General features: G+C 39.1%; 1 protein-coding gene across 2 annotated transcripts in view; it reads left to right on the forward strand.

Moving 5' to 3' along the window:
* MAP3K5 (mitogen-activated protein kinase kinase kinase 5) overlaps positions 1-26,138 on the forward strand; it is a 223,029-nt gene that overhangs the window by 136,245 nt on the left and 60,646 nt on the right. For both annotated transcript variants that reach the window (XM_060114738.1, XM_060114739.1), the window contains exons 11-14: positions 9,687-9,794; positions 15,506-15,555; positions 17,861-17,956; positions 21,610-21,691. In XM_060114738.1, the coding sequence (XP_059970721.1) occupies positions 9,687-9,794; positions 15,506-15,555; positions 17,861-17,956; positions 21,610-21,691 (336 nt within the window). The remainder of the gene's footprint in view (positions 1-9,686; positions 9,795-15,505; positions 15,556-17,860; positions 17,957-21,609; positions 21,692-26,138) is intronic.

Here is a 26,138-nt window from a genome sequence, read left to right on the forward strand (position 1 = left end):
TTAGAGTAACAGCTTCTGTAGCTCACACTTGTGAAGGCTGCGATAGGTCTTGATTGTGGTGATTACCTTATCCTTCTTTGGAAGTAGGTTTGACCAGGTTACTTATATTAGAAAATATTTAGGGGAGATTGGGTCAAGATGGCAGAATTGAAGGACGTGCGAACACTCCCTCTTGCGAAAGCACCAGAATCACAATTAACTGCTGAACAGTCATCAACAGGAAGACACTGGAACTCACCAAAAAAGATACCTCACATCCAAAGACAAAGGAGAAGCCACAATGAGACTGTAGGAGGGGTGCAATCACAGTAAAATCAAATCCCATAACTGCTGGGTAGGTGACTCAAAAAACAGAGAACAATTATACCACAGAAGCCCACCCACTGGAGTGAAGGTTCTGAGCCCCACGTCAGGCTTCCCAACCTGGGGGTCCAGCAACAGGAGGAGGAGTTCCCAGATTCCTTTGAAGAACCAGTTAATGTAGGGATCTGAGTGTATGTATCATATTGAGAACTCCATAATGGACCACGTAACAAATAATGCTACTGGTATGAATATTATTGAGAAGTAATCTATTTTTCAGCTAAGTGTTAATTTAAGGGTTTGAAGGGTGATCCAATGTCAGTTTGAAATAACTATTTCTTGGCCTATATGGACAAATATTATTGTTGGAACTAGTCTGGTAATGAAAGTATATGAGACAGACTTCAGACTTTGAAGGCTAGCATGATTTGATTGCAGGACTTCAACAGGACTGGGGGAAACAGAGACTCCACTCTTGGAGGGCACACAAAGTAGTGTGCGCATCAGGACCCAGGGGGAAGGAGCAGTGACCCCAGGGGAGACTGAACCAGACCTACCTGCTAGTGTTGGAGAGTCTCCTGCAGAGGCGGGGGGTGGCTTTGTCTCACCAGGAGGACAAGGACACTGTCAACAGAAGTTCCGGGAAATACTCCTTCGCAGGAGCCCTCCTCAAAGCTGCCATGAGCCCCACCAAAGAGCCTGTAGCCTCCAGTGCTGGGTTCCTCAGGCCAAACAATCAACAGGGAGGGAACTCAGCCCCACCCATTAGCAGACAAGCAGATTAAAGGTTTACAGAGCTCTGCCCACCAGAGCAACACCCAGCTCTACCCACCACCAGTCCCTCCCATCAGGAAGCTTGCACAGCCTCTTAGATAGCCTCATCCACCAGAGGGCACATCAGAAGCAAGAAGAACTAGAGTCCTGCAGTCTGTAGAATGAAAACCACATTCACAGAAAGATAGCCAATGAGAAGGCAGAAGACTATGTACCAGAGGAAGGAACAAGATAAAACCTCAGGAAAACAATTAAATGAAGTGGAGATAGGCAACCTTCCAGAAAAAGACTTCAGAATAATGATAGTGAAGATGACCCAGGACCTCAGAAAAAGAATGAAGGCAAAGATCAAGCAGATGTAAGAAATGTTTAACAAAGACCTAGAAGAATTAAAGAACAAACACCTAGAAGAATTAAAGAACAAACAGAGATGAAGAGTACAATAAATGACATGAAAAAGACACTAGAGGAATCAGTAGCAGAATAACTGAGGCAGAAGAACAGATAAGTGACCTGGAAGACACAATGGTAGAATTCACAGCTGCAGAACAGAATAAAGAAAAAAGAATGAAAAGAAATGAAGACAGCCTGACACCTCTGGGACAACATTAAATACACCAACATTTGCGTTATAGGTGTCCCAGAAGGAGAAGAGAGAGAGAAAGGACCTGAGAAAATACTTGAAGAGATTATAGTTGAAAGCTTCCCTAACATGGGAAAGGAAATAGTCACCCAAGTCCAGGAAGTGCAGAGAGTCCCAGGCAGGATAAACCCAGGGAGAAACACACCAAGTAATCAAACTGACAAAAATTAAAGACAAAGAAATATTATTAAAAGCAACAAAGGAAAAATGACAAATAATATACAAGGAAACTCCCATAAGGTTAATAGCTGATTTCTCAGCGGAAACTCTACAAGCCAGAAGGGAGTGGCACAATATATTTAAAGTGATGAAAGGGAAGAACCTACAACCAAAATTACTCTACCTGGCAAGGATCTCATTCAGATTCGATGGAGAAATCCAAAGCTTTACAGACAAGCAAAAGATAAGAGAATTCAGCACCACTAAACCAGCTCTACAAAAAATGCTAAAGAGACTTCTCTAAGTGGGAAACACAAGAGAAGAAAAGGACTTACAAAAACAAACCCAAAACAATTAAGAAAATGGTAACAGCAGCATATATATGGATAATTACCTTAAATGTGAATGGATTAAATGCTCCAACCAAAAGACACAGGCTTGCTGAATGGATACAAAAACAAGACCCATATATATGCTGTCTACAACAGACCCACTTCAGACCTAGGAACACATAGACTGAAAGTGAGGGGATGGAAAAAGATACTCCATGGAAATGGAAATCAAAAGAAAGCTGGAGTAGCAATACTCATATCAGATAAAAGAGACTTTAAAATAAAGAATGTTGCAAGAGACAAGGAAGGACACTACATAATGATCAAGGGATCAATCCAAGAAGAAGATACAACAATTATAAATATATATGCACACAACATAGGAGCACTTCAATACATAAGGCAAATGCTAACACCTATAAAAGAGGAAATTGACAGTAACACAGTGGTAGTGGGGGATTTTAACACCTCACTTACACCAATGGACAGATCATCCAGACAGAAAATTAATAAGGAAACACAAGCTTAAAATGACACAAAAGACCAAATAGATTTAATTGATATTTATGGGACATTCCATCCGAAAACAGCAGATTACACTTTCTTCTCAAGTGCACATGGAACATTCTCTAGGATAGATCACACCTTGTGTCACAAATCAAGCCTTGGTAAATTCAAGAAAATGGAAATCATATCAAGCATCTTTTCCAACCAAAACGCTATGAGATTAGAAATGAATAACAGGGAAAAAAACATAAAAAAACACAAACACATGGAGGCCAAACAATACATTACTAAATAACCAAGAGATCACTGAAGAAATCAAGGAGGAAATCAAAAAATACCTAGAGACAAATGAAAACACGATGATCCAAAACCTATGAGATGCAGCAAAAGCAGTTCTAAGAGGGAAGTTTATAGCAATACAATCCAACCTCAAGAAACAAGAAAAATCTCAAATAAACAATCTAACCTTACACCTAAAGGAACTTGAGAAAGAAGAACAAATAAAACCCCAAGTTAGTGGATGGAAAGAAATCATAAAGATCAGAGCAGAAATAAATGAAATAGAAACAAAAAAAAACAATACTGAAGATCAATAAAACTAAAAGCTGGCTCACTGAGAAGCAAAATTGATAAACCTTTAGCCAGACTCATCAAGAAAAAGAGGGAGAGGACTCAATCAATAAAACTAGAAATGAAAAAGGAGAAGTTACAATGGATACCGCAGAAATACAAAGCATCATAAGAGACTACTACAAGCAACTCTATGCCAATAAAATGGACAACCTGGAAGAAATGGACAAATACTTAGAAAGGTATAAACTTCCAAGACTGAACCAGGAAGAATTAGAAAATATGAACACACCAATCACAAGTATTGAAATTGAAATTGAAACTGTGATCAAAAATTTTCCAACAAACAAAAGTCCAGAACCAGATGGCTTCACAGGTGAATTCTATCAAACATTTAGAGAAGAATTAACACCCATCCTTCTCAAACTCCAAAAAATTGCAGAGGAAGGAACACTCCCAAACTCATTCTATGAGGCCACCATCATCCTGATACCAAAACCAGACAAGGATGCTACAAGAAAAGAAGATTACAGACCAGTATTGCTGAGTAATATAGATGCAAAAATCCTCAACAAAATACCAGCAAACAGAATCCAACAACACATTAAAAGTATCATATACCATGACCAAGTGAGATTTAACCCAGGGATGCAAGAATCTTCAATATACACAAATCAATCAATGTGATGCAGCATATTAACAAACTGAAGAATAAAAACCATGTGATCATCTCAATAGATGCAGAAAAAGCTATGGACAAAATTCAACACCATTTTTAAAAAAAATAAATTTATTTATTTATTTATTTATGGCTGCGTTGGATCTTCGCTGTTGTTCGCGGGCTTTCTCTAGTTGTGGTGAGCGGGGACTACTCTTCGTTGCAGTGTACAAGCTTCTCATTGCAGTGGCTTCTCTTCTTGCAGAGCACATGCTATAGCTGCACGGGCTTCAGTAGTTGTGGTTCACAGGCTCTAGAGCGCAGGCTCAGTACTTATGGCGCACAGATTTAGTTGCTCCGCCACATGTAGGATCTTCCCAGACCAGGGCTCGAGCTCATGTCCCCCTGCATTAGCAGGCGGATTCTTAACCACTGCACCACCAAGGAAGTCCCAACACCCATTTTTGATAAGAACTATCCAGAAAGTGGGCATAGAGGGAAACTACCTCAACATAGTAAAAGCCGTATATGACAAATCCACAGCAAACTTCATTCTCAATGGTGAAAAACTGAAAGCATTTCTTCTAAGATCAGGAACAAGGCAAAGATGTCCACTCTCGCCACTGTTATCCAACATAGTTTTGGAAGTCCTAGCCACGGCAATCACAGAAGAAAAAGAAATAAAGGGAATACAGGTTGGAAAAGAAAAAGTAAAACTGTCACTGTTTGCAGATGACATGATAGTATACATAGAGAATCCTAAAGATGCCACCAGAAAACTACTGGAGCTAATCAGTGAATTTGGTAAAGTTGCAGGATGTAAAATTAATGCACAGAAATCTCTTGCTTTCCTATACACTAATGATGAAAAATCTGAAAGAGAAATTAAGGAAACACTCCCATGTACCACTGCAACAAAAAGGATAAAATACCTAGGAATAAACCTACCTAGGGAGACAAAAGACCTGTATGCAGAAAACTATAAACACTGATGAAAGAAATTAAAGATGATACCAACAGATAGAGAGATATACCATGTTCTTGGGTTGGAACAGTCAATATTGTGAAAATGACTATACTACCCAAAGCAATCTACAGATTCAATGGAATCCCTATCAAATTACCAATGGCATTTTTTACAGAACTAGAACAAAAAAATCTTAAAATTTGTATGGAGACACAAAAGACCCTGAATAGCCAAAGCAGTCTTGAGGGAAAAAAATGGAGCCAGAGGAATCAGACTCCCTGACTTCAGACTATACTACAAAGCTACAGCAATCAAGACAGTATGGTACTGGCACAAAAACAGAAAGATAGATCAATGGAACAGGATAGATAACAGAGATAAACCGACGCACCTATGGTCAACTAATCTATGACAAAGGAGGCAAGGATATACAATGGAGAAAAGACAGTCTCTTCAATAAGTGGTTCTGGGGGCTTCCCTGGTGGCACAGTGGTTGAGAGTCCGCCTGCCGATGCAGGGGACACGGGTTCATGCCCCGGTCCAGGAGGATCCCACATGCTGCGGAGCGGCTGGGCCCATGAGCTATGGCCGCTGAGCCTGTGCGTCTGGAGCCTGTGCTCCGCAGCAGGAGAGGCCACAGCAGTGAGAGGCCCACGTACCGCAAAAAAAAGTGGTGCTGGGAAAACTGGACAGCTACATGTAAAAGAATGAAATTAGAACACTCCCTAACACCGTACACAAAAATAAACTCAGAGTGGGCTTCCCTGGTGGTGCAGTGGTTGAGAGTCCGCCTACCGATGCACGGGATATGGGTTTGTGCCCCGGTCCAGGAAGATCCCACATGCCGTGGAGTGGCTAGGCCCATGAGCCATGGCCGCTGAGCCTGTGCATCTGGAGCCTGTACTCCACAATGGGAGAGGCTGCAACAGTGAGAGACCCGCCACCGCAAAAAAAAAAAAACTCAAAGTGGATTAGAGACCTAAATGTAAGACCGGACACTATAAAACTCTTAGAGGAAAACATAGGAAGAACACTCTTTGACATAAATCACAGCAAGATCTTTTTTGACCCACTTCCGAGAGAAATGAAAATAAAAACGAAAATAAACAAATGGGACCTAATGAAACTTAAAAGCTTTTGCACAGCAAAGGATACTATAAACAAGACGAAAAGGCAACCCTCTGAATAGGAGAAATATTTGCAAATGAATCGTTGGACAAAGGATTAATCTCCAAAATATATAAACAGCTCATGCAGCTCAATATTAGAAAAACAAACAACCCAATCAAAAAAATGGACAGAAGACCTAAATAGACATCTCTCCAAAGAAGACATACAGATGGCCAAGAGGCACATGAAAAGCTGCTCAGCATCACTAATTATTAGAGAAATGCTAATCAAAACTACAATGAGGTATCACCTCACACCGGTTAGATTGTGCATCATTAGAAAATCTACAAGCAACAAATGCTGGAGAGGGTGTGGAGAAAAGGGAACCCTCTTGCACTGTTGGTGGGAATGTGAATTGATACAGCCACCATGGAAAACAGTATGGAGGTTCCTTAAAAAACTAAAAATAGAATTACCATATGACCCAGCAATCCCACTACTGGGCATATACCCAGAGAAAACCATAATTCAAAAAGACACATATGGGCTTCCCTGGTGGCACAATGGTTGAGAGTCCACCTGCTGATGCAGGGGACACGGGTTCATGCCCCAGTCCAGGAAGATCCCACATGCCGCAAAGCGGGTAGGCCCGTGAGCCATGGCCACTGAGCCTGCGCGTCCAGAGCCTGTGCTCCGCAGCAGGAGAGGCCACAACAGTGAGAGGCCCGCATACTGCAAAATAAATAAATAAAAAAGACACATGCACCCCAATGTTCATTGCAGCACTATTTACAATAGCCATGTCATGGAAGCAACCTAAATGCCCATCGACAGGCGAATGGATAAGGAAGATATGGTACATATATACAGTGGAATATTACTCAGCCATAAAAAGGAACAAAACTGGGTCATTTGTAGAGACGTGGATAAATCTAGAGACTGTCAAACGGAGTGAGGTCAATAAGAGAAAAACAAATATTGTATATTAACGCATGTATGTGGAACCTAGAAGAATGGTACAGATGACCCGGTTTGCAGGGAAGAAATAGAGACACAGATGTAGAGAACAAACATATGGACACCAAGGAGGGAAAGCAGGGTGGTGGGGTGGTGGTGGTGGTGGTGTGATGAATTGGGAGATTGGGATTGACATTTATACACTAATATGTATAAAAAAGATAAGAACCTGCTGTATAAAAATAAAATACAAAAAAAAAGAAGAAAATATTTAATTTAATTGTCTCCATTTATCTCACTACCATATCCATTCTCATGCTTCCAGGAAGTAAGTGTGACCCTGGGCAAAAGAAAAGAGACGAAAGTTTCTTTGGGAAATGAAAGGTCCCATCATTTATTATTATTTGAGTTTAGGTTGATTTATTCTTTTTCCTGACCTCTCTTCTGTGTATATTTTCTTTCCTGCCTACATTGGAGACCATCAACCCATCACTTAATGTCAGTCAAGAAGAAGAGGAGGTGGTGTTTTCACAGATGCTATAGAAGCTTAGATATGTACCTCTACTTAATATCTGCTCTTTAGAGTTTACAGGCCTTGCTGTCTTCCTTCACACTTCAGAAGTTAGCCGTTAATTGTAATGTTAACCGATATAAAAGACTAGAAACTAAAAGCAAGAATGTGTATACTCTCTAGCAAGTTGTATCTAGCTGGTTTTGTCAAATTGCCTCCCTTTTTCTTGTCTTTTCTCAGGCTTTCTGTGACATCCACAATACGTGCTACAAATTCTTCACATTTTGTCGTTTCAAGGCCAGTTCAAAGGGCTCAGCGAGCATTAGAGAATAATAATTGCAACCAGTTTTTTATTCCTTATCTCAAGATAAGAAACACATAGTTCAGATTTTATCTATTAGAAATATTTGAGACAATACTGCCATCATTTAAGAAGACAGGAGATAATCTGTGCTGTGCTTTTCTAATGTTAGATAGCGGGCCCTTAGGGAACATTGTCAGTGGAGTGACTTGGGTGCGATTTTGGGAAACCCACCTTTTATTCCCTATTGTTCGTTTTAATTTCAAAGCACTGGGATACTCAGATTTGAGAGCACCATTTGTGCCAAACTCAGATTTAATATTAATGATTTTCATTATTTTTTTTCTTTTCTTTTCTTTTTTTTGCGGTATGCGGGCCTCTCGCTGTTGTGGCCTCTCCCGTTGCGGAGCACAGGCTCCGGATGCGCAGGCCCAGCGGCCATGGCTCACGGGCCCAGCCGCTCCGCGGCATATGGGATCCTCCCAGATCGGGGCACGAACCCGTATCCCCTGCATCGGCAGGCGGACTCTCAACCACTGCACCACCAGGGAGGCCCGATTTTCATTATTATTAATTGGTGCCACTTAGCTGTCTGTTGATGGGAATTTGTGCCTTGATTCACACGATATGTTTCTGAATCAGACTATGTTCCCCATTGGGCTCTTACTGTGTGTTTATTTTGATACATGCCATCTTATTTTCATAGCTAGAGCCTGACCAAGAATTCTGTATGCCCTTAAAGTTTTTTATGCTCAAGTAAAGAAAATTTTGTCTTTCTAATCCCCTTTCTCTAGTTCTCTGTACCTTAACTTAAAGAAAAACAAGTATTCCAGTTTCTCTGAGTGTTAAGTATTTTCTTTTCTTTCCAAGTATTTCTACTTAAGACTGCACAGAAATTTTGAGCTAGATAGGTGCCTTTAAGTGTTTGTACAATTAGGTAATATCTGTAGCACCTTTGAAATCAGGGCACATGTGGCATTTTAATGTTATTTGCTCCTAATATGAGATATTAGCAATAATATAATACATCATCCAGTCCTTTGATGGAGATTCTCATCTCATTTGTCATATATCCGTCATATATCTCCAAAACAGGAGCAAGTTTTATTTCTCTCTTTCTCTCACAAAATTAAATAAATCATTATTAAAGATACCTGTCTTATCTTGAAGGCAGTGCAAAAACATTATTTCATGCAACTACGTTCATTTCTTTGGTTTATATATAAAATTCTTTCAATAATAATCAAAATCATTTCTCAATCCCTTTATAAGGGTATGAAAACCATACTACTACATCTTTATGATAAGGTGTGGCCGCAGAAAATCAAAAATAAGTATGTGACACTCTATATATGGAATCTTTTCTGTGCACAGAATTATTTGTTTTACCACATTTCTGCCTTTCTTTGACACATTTATATTTATAGAAATAGACTATGGGAAAAGAATATGAAAAAAAATAGATATGTATCTGTGTAACTGAATCACTTTGTTGTACACCTGAAACATTGTAAATCAACTATAAAAAAATAAAAATTTTTTAAAAACTAAAAGATTCTGTATTGATTGTAAGATAAAACAAAAGTTTTTGAATATATATATATATCATTAGTAGATTCCCTGGGGATAGCAAACCAACATATGGATTTCAAACATTTATTTCTAATTTCTTTAGCAATGAAAGGTAACGCATTACTGGAATTTATAATAATTGTTTAATACCATAAAATGCTCAAAGGACTCATAGGGATAGCAACAATCAGAAGTTAAAATGGTTTTACTCCAGTGTTGGACTCAGCCTCATCCGTTAATCTCCTGTGTCAGTGCAGTGTTGTTATAACAGCTCTAAATGGCTTAAATCTTAAGTCACTAATATTAGCCTTATATTTTCAAGGTATTAATATTAGAACCAACCAAAATCTATCAACCTTCGTATTTGTCTATCAACAATGAAGTGGAGGAAAAGACAATATCTATCTGGCACGTACTTCCTGATGACAAGGTAAATTGTGCAATTATTAAGACAAGAGCATTCGTAGCGAAGAACTTTAGACCCTTTGGGCATTTATATATTCCAGCAAATATCTGCATTAGTTAAGAAGAAATAGCTTCCTGTGTATTTATCTTGGCATAAATACATTCTGTAATATAAAAACAGTTAGACTTTTTGGTTATGGATTTCACTCACTTAATAAAATATAATTCAACTGTTTGGATTTTTATTATAGATAGCATAGCCCTCCAAAGGGCACCCAAAATGGGATTGTTTCTGCTTTGCAAATTCATGCTATAAATTATTATGTGCCAAAGACCTGATACTTAAAATATATGATTTAAAAGATGCATATCTTAATTCTAGGAAGCCTGTCAGAATAACGCTATTTCTAGTCTTACACTGGTATGATTAAAGTTATAATTGCATCTCGCCGGTTGGTTATCAGAGTAGCTGCTACATTTCAGATTACCCACTGACTTATGTGCCGGGTATAACATGCGGTGGGCTGCGCTGCCACTGGTTTTGAAAAGAATCATAAATGCTCTCATTTCCACTCATAACCATCATTTGGATAATCCTTACATTTCTATATTTCATCAGTTTTAATACATGTACAAATCATACCTCTATTTTTAAAAAATAGAAACTTTTCAAGAGCTGATTCCAGTCCATAGGATAAACCACAGAAATGAGGAGTCTTGTGGCAAAGTAGTTTTGTGGGGTTTTTTGTAATTACTTTGTAAAATACCCTTGTCATTTTCCTTAAACATCATCCGTGCACTCAGCAAATCTTTATGGAGCACTTAGTCTGTGACAGGCACTACCAGGCTCTGTGTTAAGCACGAGGGAAACAGTGTATACAAAATAGGCCAGATTCCTGCCCAGGAGTTTACCTTCTACTCAGGGAGCCAGAAGATAAACAAATAAATAAAAGATATAGGCATCTTAAATGGTGAAAAGCGGCAAATAAAGCAGAAAAGGGAATTAGGAAGTCTATTTGAGGGTGTGGGGTTGCAGTTTTTTAAAATGTCAATGTCAGTTTTTTGAAATGTCTTTTTTGAGTCCACAGACCTGGGCTCAAACCCCTTGGGCAACATGGCATCTCCAAGCTGCGGTGTTCTCATCTGTGGAATGGAATAATAATAATAATAATATCCACCTAAAAAGTTGTGAAAATTAATCAAAATAATTTAGGTAGAGTATATTGCGCAGAGCCTGGCATATAATGAATACCGAGTGTATTTTAACAACAGTAACAACAACAGTAATAAAATTGCAGCAGTACGCAGACCCTAACATTGAAATCCCAGAATTTAACCCTGCTCTTCCCCTTAGATGACATGGCAGCAATCATTTGGGAGGTTGTTCGTGTTATATTAGGGAACTGTGATATTGCAATTTATAGTAAGAAATATATATTTGATCTTAGTCCCTGTTTCTGCCACAGGGTTCCTAAAACCCTTGAATTTCCTAGGTGCTGAGAGCCACAGAGGTGTCTTTTGTTATGTTAATGAGGTGATGCTTGGAAAATACCTAAGGATGGGGTCTGGTTGCCAGGGGAACCAACCAGGTGATTAGAGGATTGGAACTTTCATCCCCACACCCCTGACCTCCAAGGAGGGGACAGCGGCTCTGGTAAATTAATTGAACCGAAGGAGGGGGTCCTTGGAACCTCCAGTCTCTACTCGGAGTCACGCCATCATGACGAAATTGATAATGACTAATATATCTATATGCATCTCATTAACCTTGTTTTAAAGTACACAGTGCCTTATTTACATTATTTTAAATTATATGCATACATATTCTCATAAGCAGAAGTAGAGTAACCATCCACTTGAAACTACAAAACCAAGACAGGTTAGAGACATGAACGTTATTATCTGGGAGAGATTTCCAGAAGCTTGATTGGGAAGAGCAAGGTTATCCAAGGACACCTGGAAACTGAATGGGGCTAAAGGAATTAGCGATTAGCCAGGCCCTGAGAGTGAGTGGAGAGCCAGAAGTTATTTGGAAGACAGAAAAAGAAGAGAAAGTAAGCCAGAAATTTTTGGAAAAAGAGTACTATTTCCAGTTGTCATTATTTTCTTTTTCTGGAGGTTCTATGTTCAATAGTTAGCCTTGTTTTGATTCTCTTATGTTTTGTGACAATTGTAGAGATAATTTTTATATTATGCTAAGAAGTATATTAGGATATAAATTAGTACATTAAGAAGATTTGTAGATTTAGGCTGTGAATTGTCCTGCTTCCATTTTTACCATCTTTTGATCAAGAAATATTACATTTGCATTGTCCCCACTGCCCTATTACCTTTAGTGCTAAAAATAGTCCTTGTTCAAAAATGTAAGCTTTCTTAAATCAATCTGTTTCCATTTTAAATTTTTATCAGTTTCTTTGCAAACCCTAGTTCTCTCCATAGTGTGTTCATTACCACTGCCATTTTCTCTGTTTTTTAAAATAGAAGTGACATAACTGGAATGAGGACAAGCAATGAAGATAACTTTGTTATTATTTTATTAGTTTAAAGCAACTGTAATGGCTATAATTAAATAACAGATAAGCAACAGGTTTAGTAGGTCTTACTGTTAAACAGGAAGTGGATTTTTTGGTCATAGAATGTTTAATTTTTTTCCTCTGAAAGTGGAACAACAGAGTGTTGCTTTTCATTTATCATATTTATTTCTTTACTCCCTCTCTCAGTATTTTCATTCTAAAATGTGGGATGAACAGTTATACGAGCTAGTATATACTTTATATTGCAATTTTCAAAACTTTAAGGTCATTATACCAAGTCCCAAGAGTTCAGGGAGTCTTCGAGAGTTACTCTATGGTCAGGGGCAAATTAATTGAAATCCCAGTCTTTTAACAGCTCTCCCTGGTTGCTGCTTAAAGTAAGTTGGTGCTTGAAGAAAGTCTGCATGAATACATGAAAGAAAAACCTAGAATGAGGAAGAGAGAAGTTATTTGTAAGATATTTTAAATCATTGTTATTTAGAATTCCCCTCCTTTGAGGTTTGAAGCTAAGCACTCCTGGCCTATCTGGTGGCTTCTCAGGCCAAGGTAGCAGGGTCCCAGGGGAGGACTTAGTGTTGACTCCCCTTCCTCACTCCAGCTCCAACCAGTGGCCACTCAGAGAAGACCCAGGAAATTTCTTAACGGGAATATATTAATCCCAGATTCTAGATTTTGATGATATGATACTCTCATCCATCAAGGAAGTTTTTAACTACAAAATTCCCAACTAAAAGTGGCTTAAGTAATAAGGAAACGTTGTCCCATATTACAAGAACTTCTGAGGTGGATCATTCTGGGGGTAATTTCAGTGGCTTAACAGTGTCAGAATTCTAGTTGGCTTCTCTGTGTGCTCTTGTTTTTTCTCTTGTGGTCTTAAATAGCAACTCCAAGCATCACTTCATATAGACAGGATCCAAAGAAGGTTAGGGCCTTTCCCCTGGACCAAAAGTTACATCACATGTCCATGCCTAAGGCAATCACCAGCAAGGGAAATGGGCTTACCATGGCCGATTTAGGGAATCAATTTCACTGTCCCTAAACCTTGCCACCTGAACCTGAACAAAATTCATTTTTTCTTAGCAAAGAAGGAAGGGAATGGCTGTCGCCTGGGGAGCCAGCAGTGTCTGCCACAGGAATTCCTGCCATCTTAGCTCAGTATTAACTCCTTGTCTTCATTCTTGCCCTAGCTGGGGCATAGGATCTGAGGCTAACCAGTTTCAAGAAAATGGTGCTTGTGCTGACTGGATTAGGTTGAGTGTTGGTGTGGGGCTTGCTGGGGTTAATTATCACTCAGTTCTGCCTCTGCTCTGCCCTTTTCCCCTGATTCCCACTCGGACCCAGAAGACTTTTAACCCTACCTGTTGGCTTTTAAAGCTCACCAGCGCCTCTCTGTGGTGAGAGGCAAGGGAGGTGGAGAGAGAGGACTCTTCATCCCAGATCACTCCTTCTCCGGCCCTGGGCTTTGCACCACTGAAATGGAACGTTTCCTGGCAGCACTGATAACCTTCCAGGAACCTAAAATTCTGAAAATGCTCTACTGCTTTCCTACAAAACCAGCCCAGTCAATCTGGGAAATCTCTCCTCGGCTGTTCCCAGAACAGGGCTGATGGAGGATAGATTTTACCAGGGCTGTCTTGCAGGTGTTTGTCAGTTGCTGTGTTCCGTCGCAGGTTTATACACTGCCCTGCCGGCTCCGCACTCAACCCCACCTCCTGATCCTGGGGATGGCCTTAGAAAGCAGCTCAGTTGCAGGCTCTGAGGATAAGGCGGCATTGTGTGAAAGGAGTGTGCAGGTAACAGCTGCAGCTCTTGGGTCACATATTTTTAGAAGGTCACCTGAGGCCGACAGGGTTTAGAAGCAACTTTCCAAATTACCAGCTGAAGCTGCAGGCTGCTATTTTAATTTAAGTCCCTCTGTACTCCTGTGAGGAAAGCCGCATTCCATGAGTACCTTTCTGTGGTCTCTGCCCTCTCTGGGCCTCGTGCACAGCGGCATTTGCTCTGTGTTAATTCAGGTCACATCCCCATGACCTGACTGATGTGCATTGAAAGTAGTGTTTTAGTAGATCTACTTCGGATTTGAGAGGATCTATTTTTAAGTTGCATGGTCCTAGCAAAGAACTAGGTGCTGTGGATATAAATTATGGCTTTTTGAGTTGCTTTGGCCAAAAGGAGAGTTCTGGGCCATCTCAGAGCCATGGGCTTCATTACCCATTTCACTAGCCCAGCCAAGACCTCAGCCTCTGAGGTCTTAAGTGGGTGGATAAGAGCTTGTTTCCCTGGTTGCTTTACATTTACAGAATTGAACTGCAATCAGAATTGACTACAAAACAGTACAATACAGAATTGACTACAATACATGTATCAACTCCTTTATTTCCCTAAAAATATTTGTTATTAATTCTATTCAATATATTGTCACAAATATTTTTATAGAGAATGCCATCTAGCTTGTCATTTATTTAATTTAGATACATATAAATTTAATACTAATTTTAACTCGGATTTAGTAATAAACTCAAGAAATAAATTCCCACATTTTTTTTTATCTTGGCCCTGTAAATCATCCATGTTTATCATATGATAATTAAATGTCTTATGTTTAAACTTTATTAGCATATTGACTTTTGCATAAATTAGGTAACAACACATTGTAGCAACGATGGACACCGTATACATGTGTCTACACACATACATACTTGCTGAACTATTTTCTGAAGAAATAGAACCACCATTTTAGTTAGAAAATGTAACTAAAGATAATTCAGAAGTAATTATCTTTAAACCTTGAAGAGATTTTATTCAAATTAATGTTTTTCTTTCTCAGAAAAGAAATATCGCTCGACTCTAATTGAATTACCTTGATCACTGGGTTTTTTACTTGAAAATTTCAGGCTCTACAGTTATTATGTTAATCTGCTAAAAATCAAGTTTTAGAATTTAATGAGACTAAGTCTCCTAGGTTCTCTTGGAAGCTGTTTTATTGAAGTACAGAAATTATTAAGTAGAGTAAATATCACCCTTGTGGCTTGAGAATGAACTGCAGTTTCCATCCAGATAGTTTGTCCGTGAAGAACTATGCACTAGGAAAAATGACTCTGTGTATATTTTTAAAAAGTAATAAAACACAATTACTGTTACGTTATTTTCATTTGGATGACTCAACCTTTGTTGTTGTTGTTGTTCTTCCCCCGTGTTCTAGAAAGGTATACATGAGTGGAATTTTAGTGCTTCTTCTGTCAGGGGAGTGAGGTAAGTTTCCTTGGTGCATTTCGTTTACTTAGAAGATGTTTTTTCTAGAGTGTGAATGTCTTGGATAGGACTTGTAGTCATGATTTAAAAAGGCAAAGAACTTCAAGAATCCTTCTGTTGATGAAAATGCTCAGCCTTCTTCAGACTCTTTATCTCCGTTACAAAAAGATTTGCAACAAAACCTTCACTGTTTGAACTGACTCTGCACTTGTCACCTACTTAAAATGTGGTGACAGATAAATGTGAACTGTGGACCAGAGTCAAGGTGAGGATAAAAGCGAGCTGTGTGGGGTCCTCTCTAGCTGGGTTTATGTTAGAGGATGGTTTTTCTGGTCTTTTGGTATCCCAGGAACTAATCTCTCCTTAGATGTATTGAAAACATACATACCATCTGCCAGATTGTATCCTGTAGCTAATATTAATATGGTGAGATTATGGGAATTCATTTTTCTACGACTTTTCCTGAGGTCACCGTTAATGAAGTGTTCTTGAGGTTACAGTGGCTCCCTTCAGTTCTGACATTGCCATCATAATGCCAATTCCTGGGGTTTAGAAATGAGATTTATTTCAGAATCAAGAGCCACTGGTTAAATGTTTACATACCTGTTCTACAGAAGTTTATGATACACCAACTCTTGCAAATTTCAAACCAAATTAGTTGTGTTTACTACTGTGTGCCCCATATAAACAGAAATGAGAAAAATCAGATTTCTGCGTGCCAGTTATACAATACTCTCTTGCTTTTGGCATAATAGTAATTGGTTTTGTTTGAGCATATGAACTGGCAGAGTCATCTGGGTCACTGATACTTGGAGTTTGCCTGGTAAAAACACCTGTTATCACATGAATGATGTGAATGGAAACAGGCCAGACTGACTCATTATATATCTTTCCAATCCATGCCTTCTCAAATAAAGCATTACTCTCTAATATTTAATTTTTAAGACCGGTCATTAGCAAGACACTCATTGCTGCCTTTTTAAGCCATCCATCTAGGAAAGTATGGTAAATATAAATTTCACTTTATCAGCATGGAATGATTATAGGCAGCTACTGTTGGTTTATATGTTGAGAAACTTGAGTTCCAGTGTGTGACTTCAAAGAGACCTAACTTTTCTTGACTTCCTCCTCTATAAATAGAAGACAAACTATAGAAGAAAATCCAGCTGTCAGCAGTTTGTCTTGCATCAGCTTAGGACTTGCTCAGCTCGGTCAATGGGCATTTATTGAGCACCAGCTATCTATCAAATGTTGAGTCCTGTTCTGCTAAGGATACACAAAGGACTAAGACATGAACTCTGCTCTTGAAGCACTCACAGCCCAGCAGGGCAACACACAACTAATGATAGTTCAGTGTGAGATTAACAGATGTATGTTCAAAGACCAGAGGGGCAAGAGGAAGTCTTTCTGTTTCAGGTAGCAGTAGTGAAGGGAGAGAGGGTAAGGTCTAAGGTGGGCCTTAAATGGTGAATAGAATTTCTTTAAAAAGTCAGAAATGATGTGCATTCCAAATGGAAGGAACAGCAGATGCAGAGGCATAAAATAGGGATTGGAGAACTATAGCCCACAGGCCAAATATGGCCCGCTGCCTGTTTTTGTAAATAAAGTTTTATTGGAACTCAGCCATGTTCATTCATTTATGTATTGCCTAAGGCTGCTCCAACAGCAAAACTGAGTAGTGTGGCCTACAAAGCTTGATATATTTACTCTCTGGCCTGTTACAGAAAATAGTTGCCAACCCTTGGCATAAAAGAGCATGGCCTGACTGGTAAACTCAAAATTGTTTCAATTTCTGTAAAGTAAACGACTTGCTGGGTCCAAACCAAGTGCTGTTTCATATTTCTTCACTCCTTTATAATCTCTACAATAATGAGGCGCTTTACCTGCCTCCACACATTGCCTTCCTAGCTTCAGAAGCATTTTATTGTTCGACACATCTTACGGAACCAGAATCACCAAGGTCAGTAAGCCAGTTGATATTTATGCTTTTCTTTCAAGCACACAGTTTAGTGCTACAGCAGGCAAGACTCCTTCCCCATGCTAAGTTGTAGGACACATAGCTTGTGTGCCTACAACACCCCAGAGCAACATTATCTGCAGATACAAGCAGGAGGACAATGCTCAGAGTATTAAATAATTTTAGTGTTGTGGTACAGGGAATGTCACTTTTTAAAGTGATATTTATAACATTTTGGTATAAACAACACTGATATCATAATTGGGACTGAATATAAAACGTATTTATTTTTCATTACAGTACATGGAAGTATTGAGATTACTGTGAATAATTCTTTGTTTGTTTCAGTATTTCTAAATTTGAAGAACGATGCTGTTTTCTTTATGTGCTTCACAATTCTGATGATTTCCAAATCTATTTCTGTACAGAACTTCATTGTAAAAAGTACGTATTAGTCACTGTTTATATGTGAAAAAGTCTGTTCTTACCTGATCATTATTTTTTATTAATAAATGAACATGTAGCTCCTGTGAAGAATTCATGGCCATGTGCTTATATAAATACTTCATTTGCACTGATATCTTATAATTATGTGGCATGTTTAACTGAGAATTTGGGGAACTTTCTTTAATAAATTAACCTTTTTCTTAGTCATAATTTATTTTTCCTTAGACAAAACGTTAACCAAATTTACCAGTTAATTGCCAAGTATTATGACTTGTTTTTAAAGTGCTCATGTATTATGTGATTACCAAAAGTTTCATTCTTGAATTCTTTCGAATAATCTCACCATCGTCTACAACAGTGGCTCCTAACTCTGGTTCATATTAGAATCAACTGGTGGGCTCTAGAAAGTGCCTGAGCCCGACCCTCGACGAATTACATTGGATTTTTAGGTGGAGGAACAACTTGAGCTAAGAGCCAGTGATGTAATCTACACCCATAAAAGATAATCCAAAAATCCATGGACTGCATTGTATGTTTGGGTTAACCTCCCTGGGTATATTTGTCTTGGGCTAATAACTAAGTACTTCCTAGTCCCTTAGAACACAGTGACTAATTGTGGGGACCTATAGAAGTGCGTGGCAATTTAGACACCAAAGTGCAGGTAAAAGCCAGCTTGGACTTAAGATTTTGCTGGGGTTGTTCTTTCAAATAATCACTGTTTGACCCCATTATAAATGATTGATATGCTAGCTGCAATATACAGTCAATCATTTTTATCTTGGTACCAAAAATATGTATGTTTGATTTAAGATTCTTAGCTAAAGTTTTATCTTTATGATTGTAAAATGTGTAGTAAAAAGACTTGGAAATAAGAAAGAATTCCTAGCACGTGTATGGTCGACTTTTCTACTTACGCTTGAATTCTCAAGGCTATTCATTTGTTTCAGTGATAATTATAGCTAAGATTTATGGAGTACTGACCTCAGACCTCATATCTATTTTAATCTTCAAATAAACTTTATTAGGTAGGTAATATTAATATTTTTGTTGAAAAGAGTAAAAAAAAAAGTAGAGTCTTGGAGAGTTTAACTAGCCTATAATCATATATAGCCAAAAAGCGTAAAACTTGGGATTTGAACCAGGCCCATGTTACTTCAGAATCCAAGCATCTAAAAATTACACTGTACTCCCACCCCACTAGAAGTGTTATATTCTACTTAGAGAAGTTGGTGTTGAAAATTTTTGTGTGAGTAGCTGATGGAAGTCTTTACCCCAAATCTTAAAGTCTATCTTTAAACCTAGAATTTGTTTAGGTCTTTCATGTTCTTCCTCTTGGTTGAACTTGCTTTTGTCTGTAACTCATCAGGATATGTAATCTTCATCAGAGCATACCATCATTCTGATCAGGTTTGGGATTTTCTTTTCTTTAACCTCCAAAGAATGTATATATAGAGAAAGGAAGAGTGAGGAACTAGGCATCACACGCAGACTCCATAGAGAGGCTTCCAACTCCATAATGGACTTTGTCTATTTTGTTCATTGTCATATTCCCAAAGGCCAGAACAGTTTTTTATCCTAGTGGAAACTTGATGAGTATTTGTTGGATGGATGGATGGTTGGGTGGATGGGTGGATGGATGGATGGACGGACGGATGGATGGATGATAAGAGGTACTGTATAAGAAAAGGTTTTTTCCTGTGTAGGAAAAAAACCAGTTCTTCCCTACTGTGTTTCTTTCCTTTGTGTCTCCTTTATTCCTCACACAAAACACTTCATTTCTGACATTTCTGGTCCCCAGATGTGTGGAGGTTTTACCCCACAACAAGCAATTCTCTGTGACACCTACAATTGAACTCAATCTACCTGGAGATAGAGTGAGATCCCACAGGTTAAAGGCTCAGTCCCATAAGACTGTTTCTTCCCCTGACTTCAGATGCCAGTCACAAGCCCAGATTATCACCTGTGCTTTAGATATACCAGCTATAGATCAGAGGTTCCAACGACCCCCTTCTTGGGTTCGATTAATTTGCTAGAGAGGCTCACAGAACTCAAGGAAACACTTACTTTCATTTACCAGTTTATTAAAGGACATGATACAGATGAACAGCCAGATGAAGCGATGTATAAGGTGAGGTCTGGGAGGGTCCCCAGTGCAGGAGCTTCTGTCCCTGTGGAGTTGGGGTGCATCACCCTCCCTATATGGGTATGTCCACCAACCCAGAAGCTCTCTGAAACCCCTACTATTGGGATTTTATGGAGGCTTCCTCATGTAGGCATGAACAATTATTAACTCAATTTCCAGCCCCTCTCCCCTCTCTGGAGGAAGGTGGGAGGATGAAGCTGAAAATTCTAAGCTTCTAATCGTGGCTTGGTCTTGACCAGCCCCCATCCAGGAGTCCACCCAGAGTTGCTTAGAACAAAAGATGCTCCTGGTGCTCTATCACTTAGGAATTTACAAAGGTTTTAGGAGCCCTATGTTAGAGATGGGGTCTTAGACAAATATTAGAACACAAGAGATGCTCAGAGTGTTCTTATGACTTACAAGGGTTTTAGGAGTTCTGTGCCAGAACCTGGGGGCAGAGACCAATATTTATTTTCTATTTTCTCATAGGTACAGAGATAGCATAAAGGTTCTACGTTGTGTTAGGGAAACTTTTCTTGTCACACAGTAACCTGCTCTTCCCTTGGGCTGGCAGTACACAGCATCACGTGCCTGTGAGATCATCAGCCCCTGTTCACAGTGCCTCCCTTACTCCACGTCTGGGCTAGAAACCATTAGCATCCCTTCTGAATGGATAGACACAGCTAGCATTGCAGAGGGAAGATCTGTTTCTTACCATAATTTTGGGGGGGTTGGAGCTCTGAAATGACCTCTAGGAAGAAAAAAAAAAAAAGGAACTTTACAAGAATAGTTCCTGAAGAAAATGTCACCAACAGAAAGGTGGCTTCTGTCACAAACATATAAGCTAGCTGTTCCTGATTCCATCAGTATTTTGCAGACTGTATATATGGGACCCCACATGTATGACACTGAGGTGCTCAGGCAGAAGATTCAGTAACTGAGATCAAATGTAGTGGCCAGCACTGTGTCGCAGAGTCAGCTCAGAATTTAAAGACACTATTCCAGAATCTGGGTATTTTTGTTATGTCCCATTAAAAAGGGTAATATTAACAGCAGCAAAACAATAATAGCTAATATTTAAAGAGTGCCCTGTGCTGAGCACTTTACAAGTATTACCTCAAGTCATCTTCACAACAACCTATAAGATAGATACTCATATTCCCCATTTATAATTAAAGAATGAGACTCAGAGAGGTGGAGAAACTTGCCCCAAATAATGCAAATACTAGCAACCTTGGTATGATATTCAAGTCCACATTCTTAACCTTTCTATGACCTTGTCTAGCCTTACTGTTCTAATTCTATAACATATCATGTTACTATGACTTGTGAGGCATTAGGTCAGAAATTTCTGGCAAATCCTACCAAAAATATGAAAAATCATATTTTTCGCACTGATGCTGATATTTTGTTTATTGCCTGACTCTTCTAGGTCCCATTTTTTTGCTCTGAAGTCACTTTGAAATGTGCTTGCTTATATTTAATATCTTCTGTATTATGAGTGACCATATACCAATTTTCATTGCAGGTTTTTTGAAATGGTGAACACCATTACCGAAGAGAAAGGGAGAAATACAGAGGAAGGAGATTGTGAAGGTGACTCCCTGGAGGTAATGACTTTGGTTTCTGAGTTCATTTTACTAAATTTCTCTGTGGCTAATTTTTTAGAATGAACTATTTAAAGCTTTACTGAGGGGAGGGTGTGTGTGTGTGTGTGTGTGTGCGCGCATGCGCGCGTGCACTTCGTGAGTAGTGACGAAGGGTAGAGAGCTCAGCCAGAGTCTGTAAGCTTTCCCTTAATGTTTAAAAGCAGCTTCTAGAATTCCTTTGGTTAAAAAGGGCTGAAAAGCAAACATTGGAGAACTCTTAGTCAGGAATACTGAGTTTTTTTGTATCTTACTCTGACAGTGAGTAATTGTGCTTTATCTTTGAGGGTGTTGATAACCCTCAATGCAAGAGTCACAGTGCCCTTACACATTTTTTATTCTCCTCTGAGTTATGTTGCAATTCAGACAAGCAAAATTCAGTGAAAATTCTGAATGATAGAACCGTTCACCGTCCTCATTCGTATGCTTATGCAGAGAACCTGAAACAATGGAAGATTAACAAAATAAAGAGAGGAGGTGATAACTGTCACCCCAGTGCTGTTGCTCTCAACCGCAGTGCTTTTCCTTGTGCCTCCTAGATATAGTACGCTGCAGACACCTACTTTTCGACTGTGTCCATTTTCTCCATCATGTCTTTCTGCTGTGTATAGCACAGCCTTCCACCACAGGGAGGACAGTGCTGGGAACTTTCAAGAGAGCTGACTCTTGCACTTGAGCATCTTCAGTGTGTGAAGGTTGACACTTCTCCAGGCATGGTCGTGGGCCTCTGTTTTCTCCAAGCCTTTCCCAGTGTATGACTTGGGACCAAATTCTGAATCCAAGCAATATTGAAAATTACATTTCTAATGTTAAACTGAAATTGAAGAAACTAGAACACCAACCTGACTGGTATACCTAGTATATTAGATCACTTCAATAATGTCATCTCGTAGGCTAGAAGTTTTAGGTAAGCACTGAAATAGTAGGGTAACAGTCGAGGGGAATTTAAATATAATAACCAGTTGTTAATTCTGTCTGTAGTTAAGTTCTATACTTCTCTAGCTGTTGTGTAGCTTTTGATATTCCTGGGTAAGCCTAAGCCTCTTTCATTTAAGTTATAAAAAGATGATAGACCTAATTTGGAAAAAAGAAATCTTCCCCACGCACTAGCTTGCTGTCTACAGAAGTAATAGACAATACTTCTCATTTATTATGCTTTATATTTTGCACTGTTATATTTTCTTATTTAAGTGATTGTGGTTAGGAACTAGATCTCTTGATTTCTACATCAGTGCTCTTTTGACTGCACCTCATTATCTCTGTTTTTATTTGGGTTAAATTTAGAATCACTTGATACATAGCAACTGCCAGGGTAAAAGTTAACAAAGACAATGAAAATGAAACAGTTCCATTAGTAATAAAGTAGCACGTGGATAGATTTGAAAATCCATAAAGTTATTGTACAATATCATAAATTGCTGGGTTTACAAAAGCAGTAACAGTGATAGCTATCCTTTATTTCATACCCTTCTTTGAAAAACTAAATCCATCTTACAAAAAATACACATAGCACAGACAGGCTATGGTAGCCATGTTAGACAGGCTTGGTCTTCATAATTGATTGAATCAACAGTTCAGAGACGCTGCTTTAGAAACTCATTTAACCCTATGCATTGCATAACACGGCTTTAATTGCCTTAGAATTTGTGGTGAATCTGGCCAGCTGATTTTCCTAAGACTCAGTCTCCTATAACGTAAAAGCGGTAGGCAGATCACTTTTCAGAGAGCTGTCAAGAAGATCCAGGGTCAAGATCTCCTGATCTGTGTGCAGTGGTACTAAATGGGGTGGATTTTGTAAGACACCCTTCCTGATCAGACAGTTCTCCTGCGAATGCTGAGAACATCACCAGCCAAAGATGGAGGGAAGTGCTCAGGTTTCTTCCTAGGAATATCCAGAGGGTTTTAGTAGGTCTACTGACCTCACAAAACCCAACTCATACCATAGTGCTCTCCGATTCATCAAAGTGCTCCTAACTCACACTTCTCAAGAAAGCACAGGTAGGGCCTCCCTGGTGGCGCAGTGGTTGGGAGTCCGCCTGCCGATGCAGGGGATGCGGGTTCGTGCCCCGGTCTGGGAGGATCCCATGTGCCGCGGAGCGGCTGGGCCCGTGAGCCGTGGCCGCTGGGCCTGCGCGTCCGGAGCCTGTGCTCCGCGACGGGAGAGGCCACAACAGTGAGAGGCCCGCATACTGCAAAAAGAAAAAAAAAAAAAAAAAAAAAAAGAAAGCACAGGTATACTATTTTTTGATACTAAAAAAAAAAAAAAAAAAGAAAGAAAAAAATTATTTATTTTTATTTGGTTGTGTCAGGTCTTAGTTGCGGCTTGCGGGCTCCTTTGTTGTGGCATGTGAACTGTCAGTTATGGCATGCATGTGGGATCTAGTTCCCCGACCAGGGATCGAACCCGGGCCCCCTGCCCTGGGAGCACAGAGACTTAACCACTGCGCCACCAGGGAAGTCCCATTATCCTTTTAATGTTAGAAAAACACTCGTGTACTTCTGTCCTTTGCATTCTATCAGAATAATTTAAAGTCTATGACATAGAATGACTTCTGCAGTATTCCCAGTGGACTGTATAGTCTATACAGTGAATTCAAGAGTACTTGTTTTAAGTATTGAAGTAACATTTTGGCTTAGTTTGCCATTTTGCCACAACCAGTGACATTGCTGTTGTTGTAGTCTTGGGTGTTCTGTTAGCATAACATTAATGAATGGATACGGTGATGTGCTGGGCTGTGAAGATGATGAAATCCATCTTGGGTCTCCCTCTCACGGAATGTCCCTTCATAGCCAGAACACCTATACAATATGAGTTATTGAATAACCTTAACTTATATTTTTGCATAACTTATGATAACTCCATTATACCCTTGATCACATTTCTTAGCTATTTTCAACATTCTCGACTAACATTATTTTTTCAGTATTCTGAAATTTGATTAAAATGAGTTCCTTAATTTCATTACCACAAACTGAACTCAAACTTCAGCCCATGAATGACATAGCAAAAATAATTCCTCCTCTTCCCATTCTTTATAGTATAAACAAGAAGGATTACTTTGGAGATTTGTATGCAGAATAATTATTTTCTGATCTTTACCTTCATTTGAGATAGAATTAAAATTGTTTCAATACACGTGTCAATTATTCCTGAAGCCTTTGGGTACCTTGGCCCAAAACAAAATTAAAATGTTGGAAAGATCAGATGCTTTTAAAAAGTTTTTAACTTCACTTGGGGTGGCATCAGCATTTGGCAAACATTAACTATTAATGTGGTTCCATAAACCACAAATTTGAAGCTAATCCTTAGACTTCCTGGTGTTTGAAAAACTTCTTATTCGAAGCCCAAGTTAAGATTTACTTTTCTTTTTGATTTTAAAAACTGAGGTTTCTTTGAAGCATTATAGTTGTGGGAGGGATTCAGCCTCCTTCGGGTCATGGTCAGACCCCTCCTCCAACTGATTATATCGGACTCTGCTCTAGTATGATCCTTGTGCTGGGGTCAGTGGTCTTGGGTTCTGGCTCTAACTTTGCCAGTAGCCAGTTTTATAACTTTGGACAAAATTCTTACTCCTGCTGGGTTAAGATGATATCATTCCTTACATGAAAGTTGAACAAGAAGATCTTAAATGTCCTTTCCTAGCTCACATTTTTTATAATTTTCAAGGTTAGTATAAACTGTACCAGGTCTTTTAAATATAGCTCAATACCACTTTCAGTGGACTTTTCTGTTTTTAAACAGAAAGAGAAACAACTTCTTTTGATTCAAGGCCATGTTTTTTGATTCAAGGCTGTCTGTCTTTTGAAATGGAAGGGTTATGAACCCATATCTTAAATAGTTTAATGTATTAATAAACTTATATTGAAATCATTGAACAATTGCTTACAGTTAACTGTAAGAGTTCTAACACTTGTCAGCTGTGGTCCCTGTTTTTGTTCTCCCAGCCTTTCATAGCTTCACTAAGAAGAAGGGCATCTGCACTGTTACCCAAGCCAGACGCCTCAGAGCAGCTTCTGCTCCAGCCTCACCCCCAGCATCTCCTCCAGTCCCTTCACCCCACTCTATCAGTCCCCCATCTCAGGTCCTCAACATCTCTCATGTGGCCTGATATCTCTCCTGCCATCAATACACTGTCCCTGCCATCACTGGAGAGATCTCTCAGGCAGATTTAATCCGGTGACTCCCCTAATTAAAAAGTTTTGTTTTCTTTTTTTTCTCAATTTTTTAAATTGGAGTACAGTTAATTTACAATGTTGTGTTAGTTTCTGCTGTACAGTAAAGTGAGTCAGTTATACATACACATATAGCCACTCTTTTTTAGATTCTATTCCCATATGGATCATTACAGAACACTGAATAGAGTTCCCTGTGCTATTCAATAGATCCTTATTAGTTATCTATTCTGTATAT

This window comes from Mesoplodon densirostris, chromosome 12, assembly GCF_025265405.1.
Source record: "Mesoplodon densirostris isolate mMesDen1 chromosome 12, mMesDen1 primary haplotype, whole genome shotgun sequence".
In the NCBI taxonomy this organism is placed as follows: Eukaryota; Metazoa; Chordata; class Mammalia; order Artiodactyla; family Ziphiidae; genus Mesoplodon; species Mesoplodon densirostris.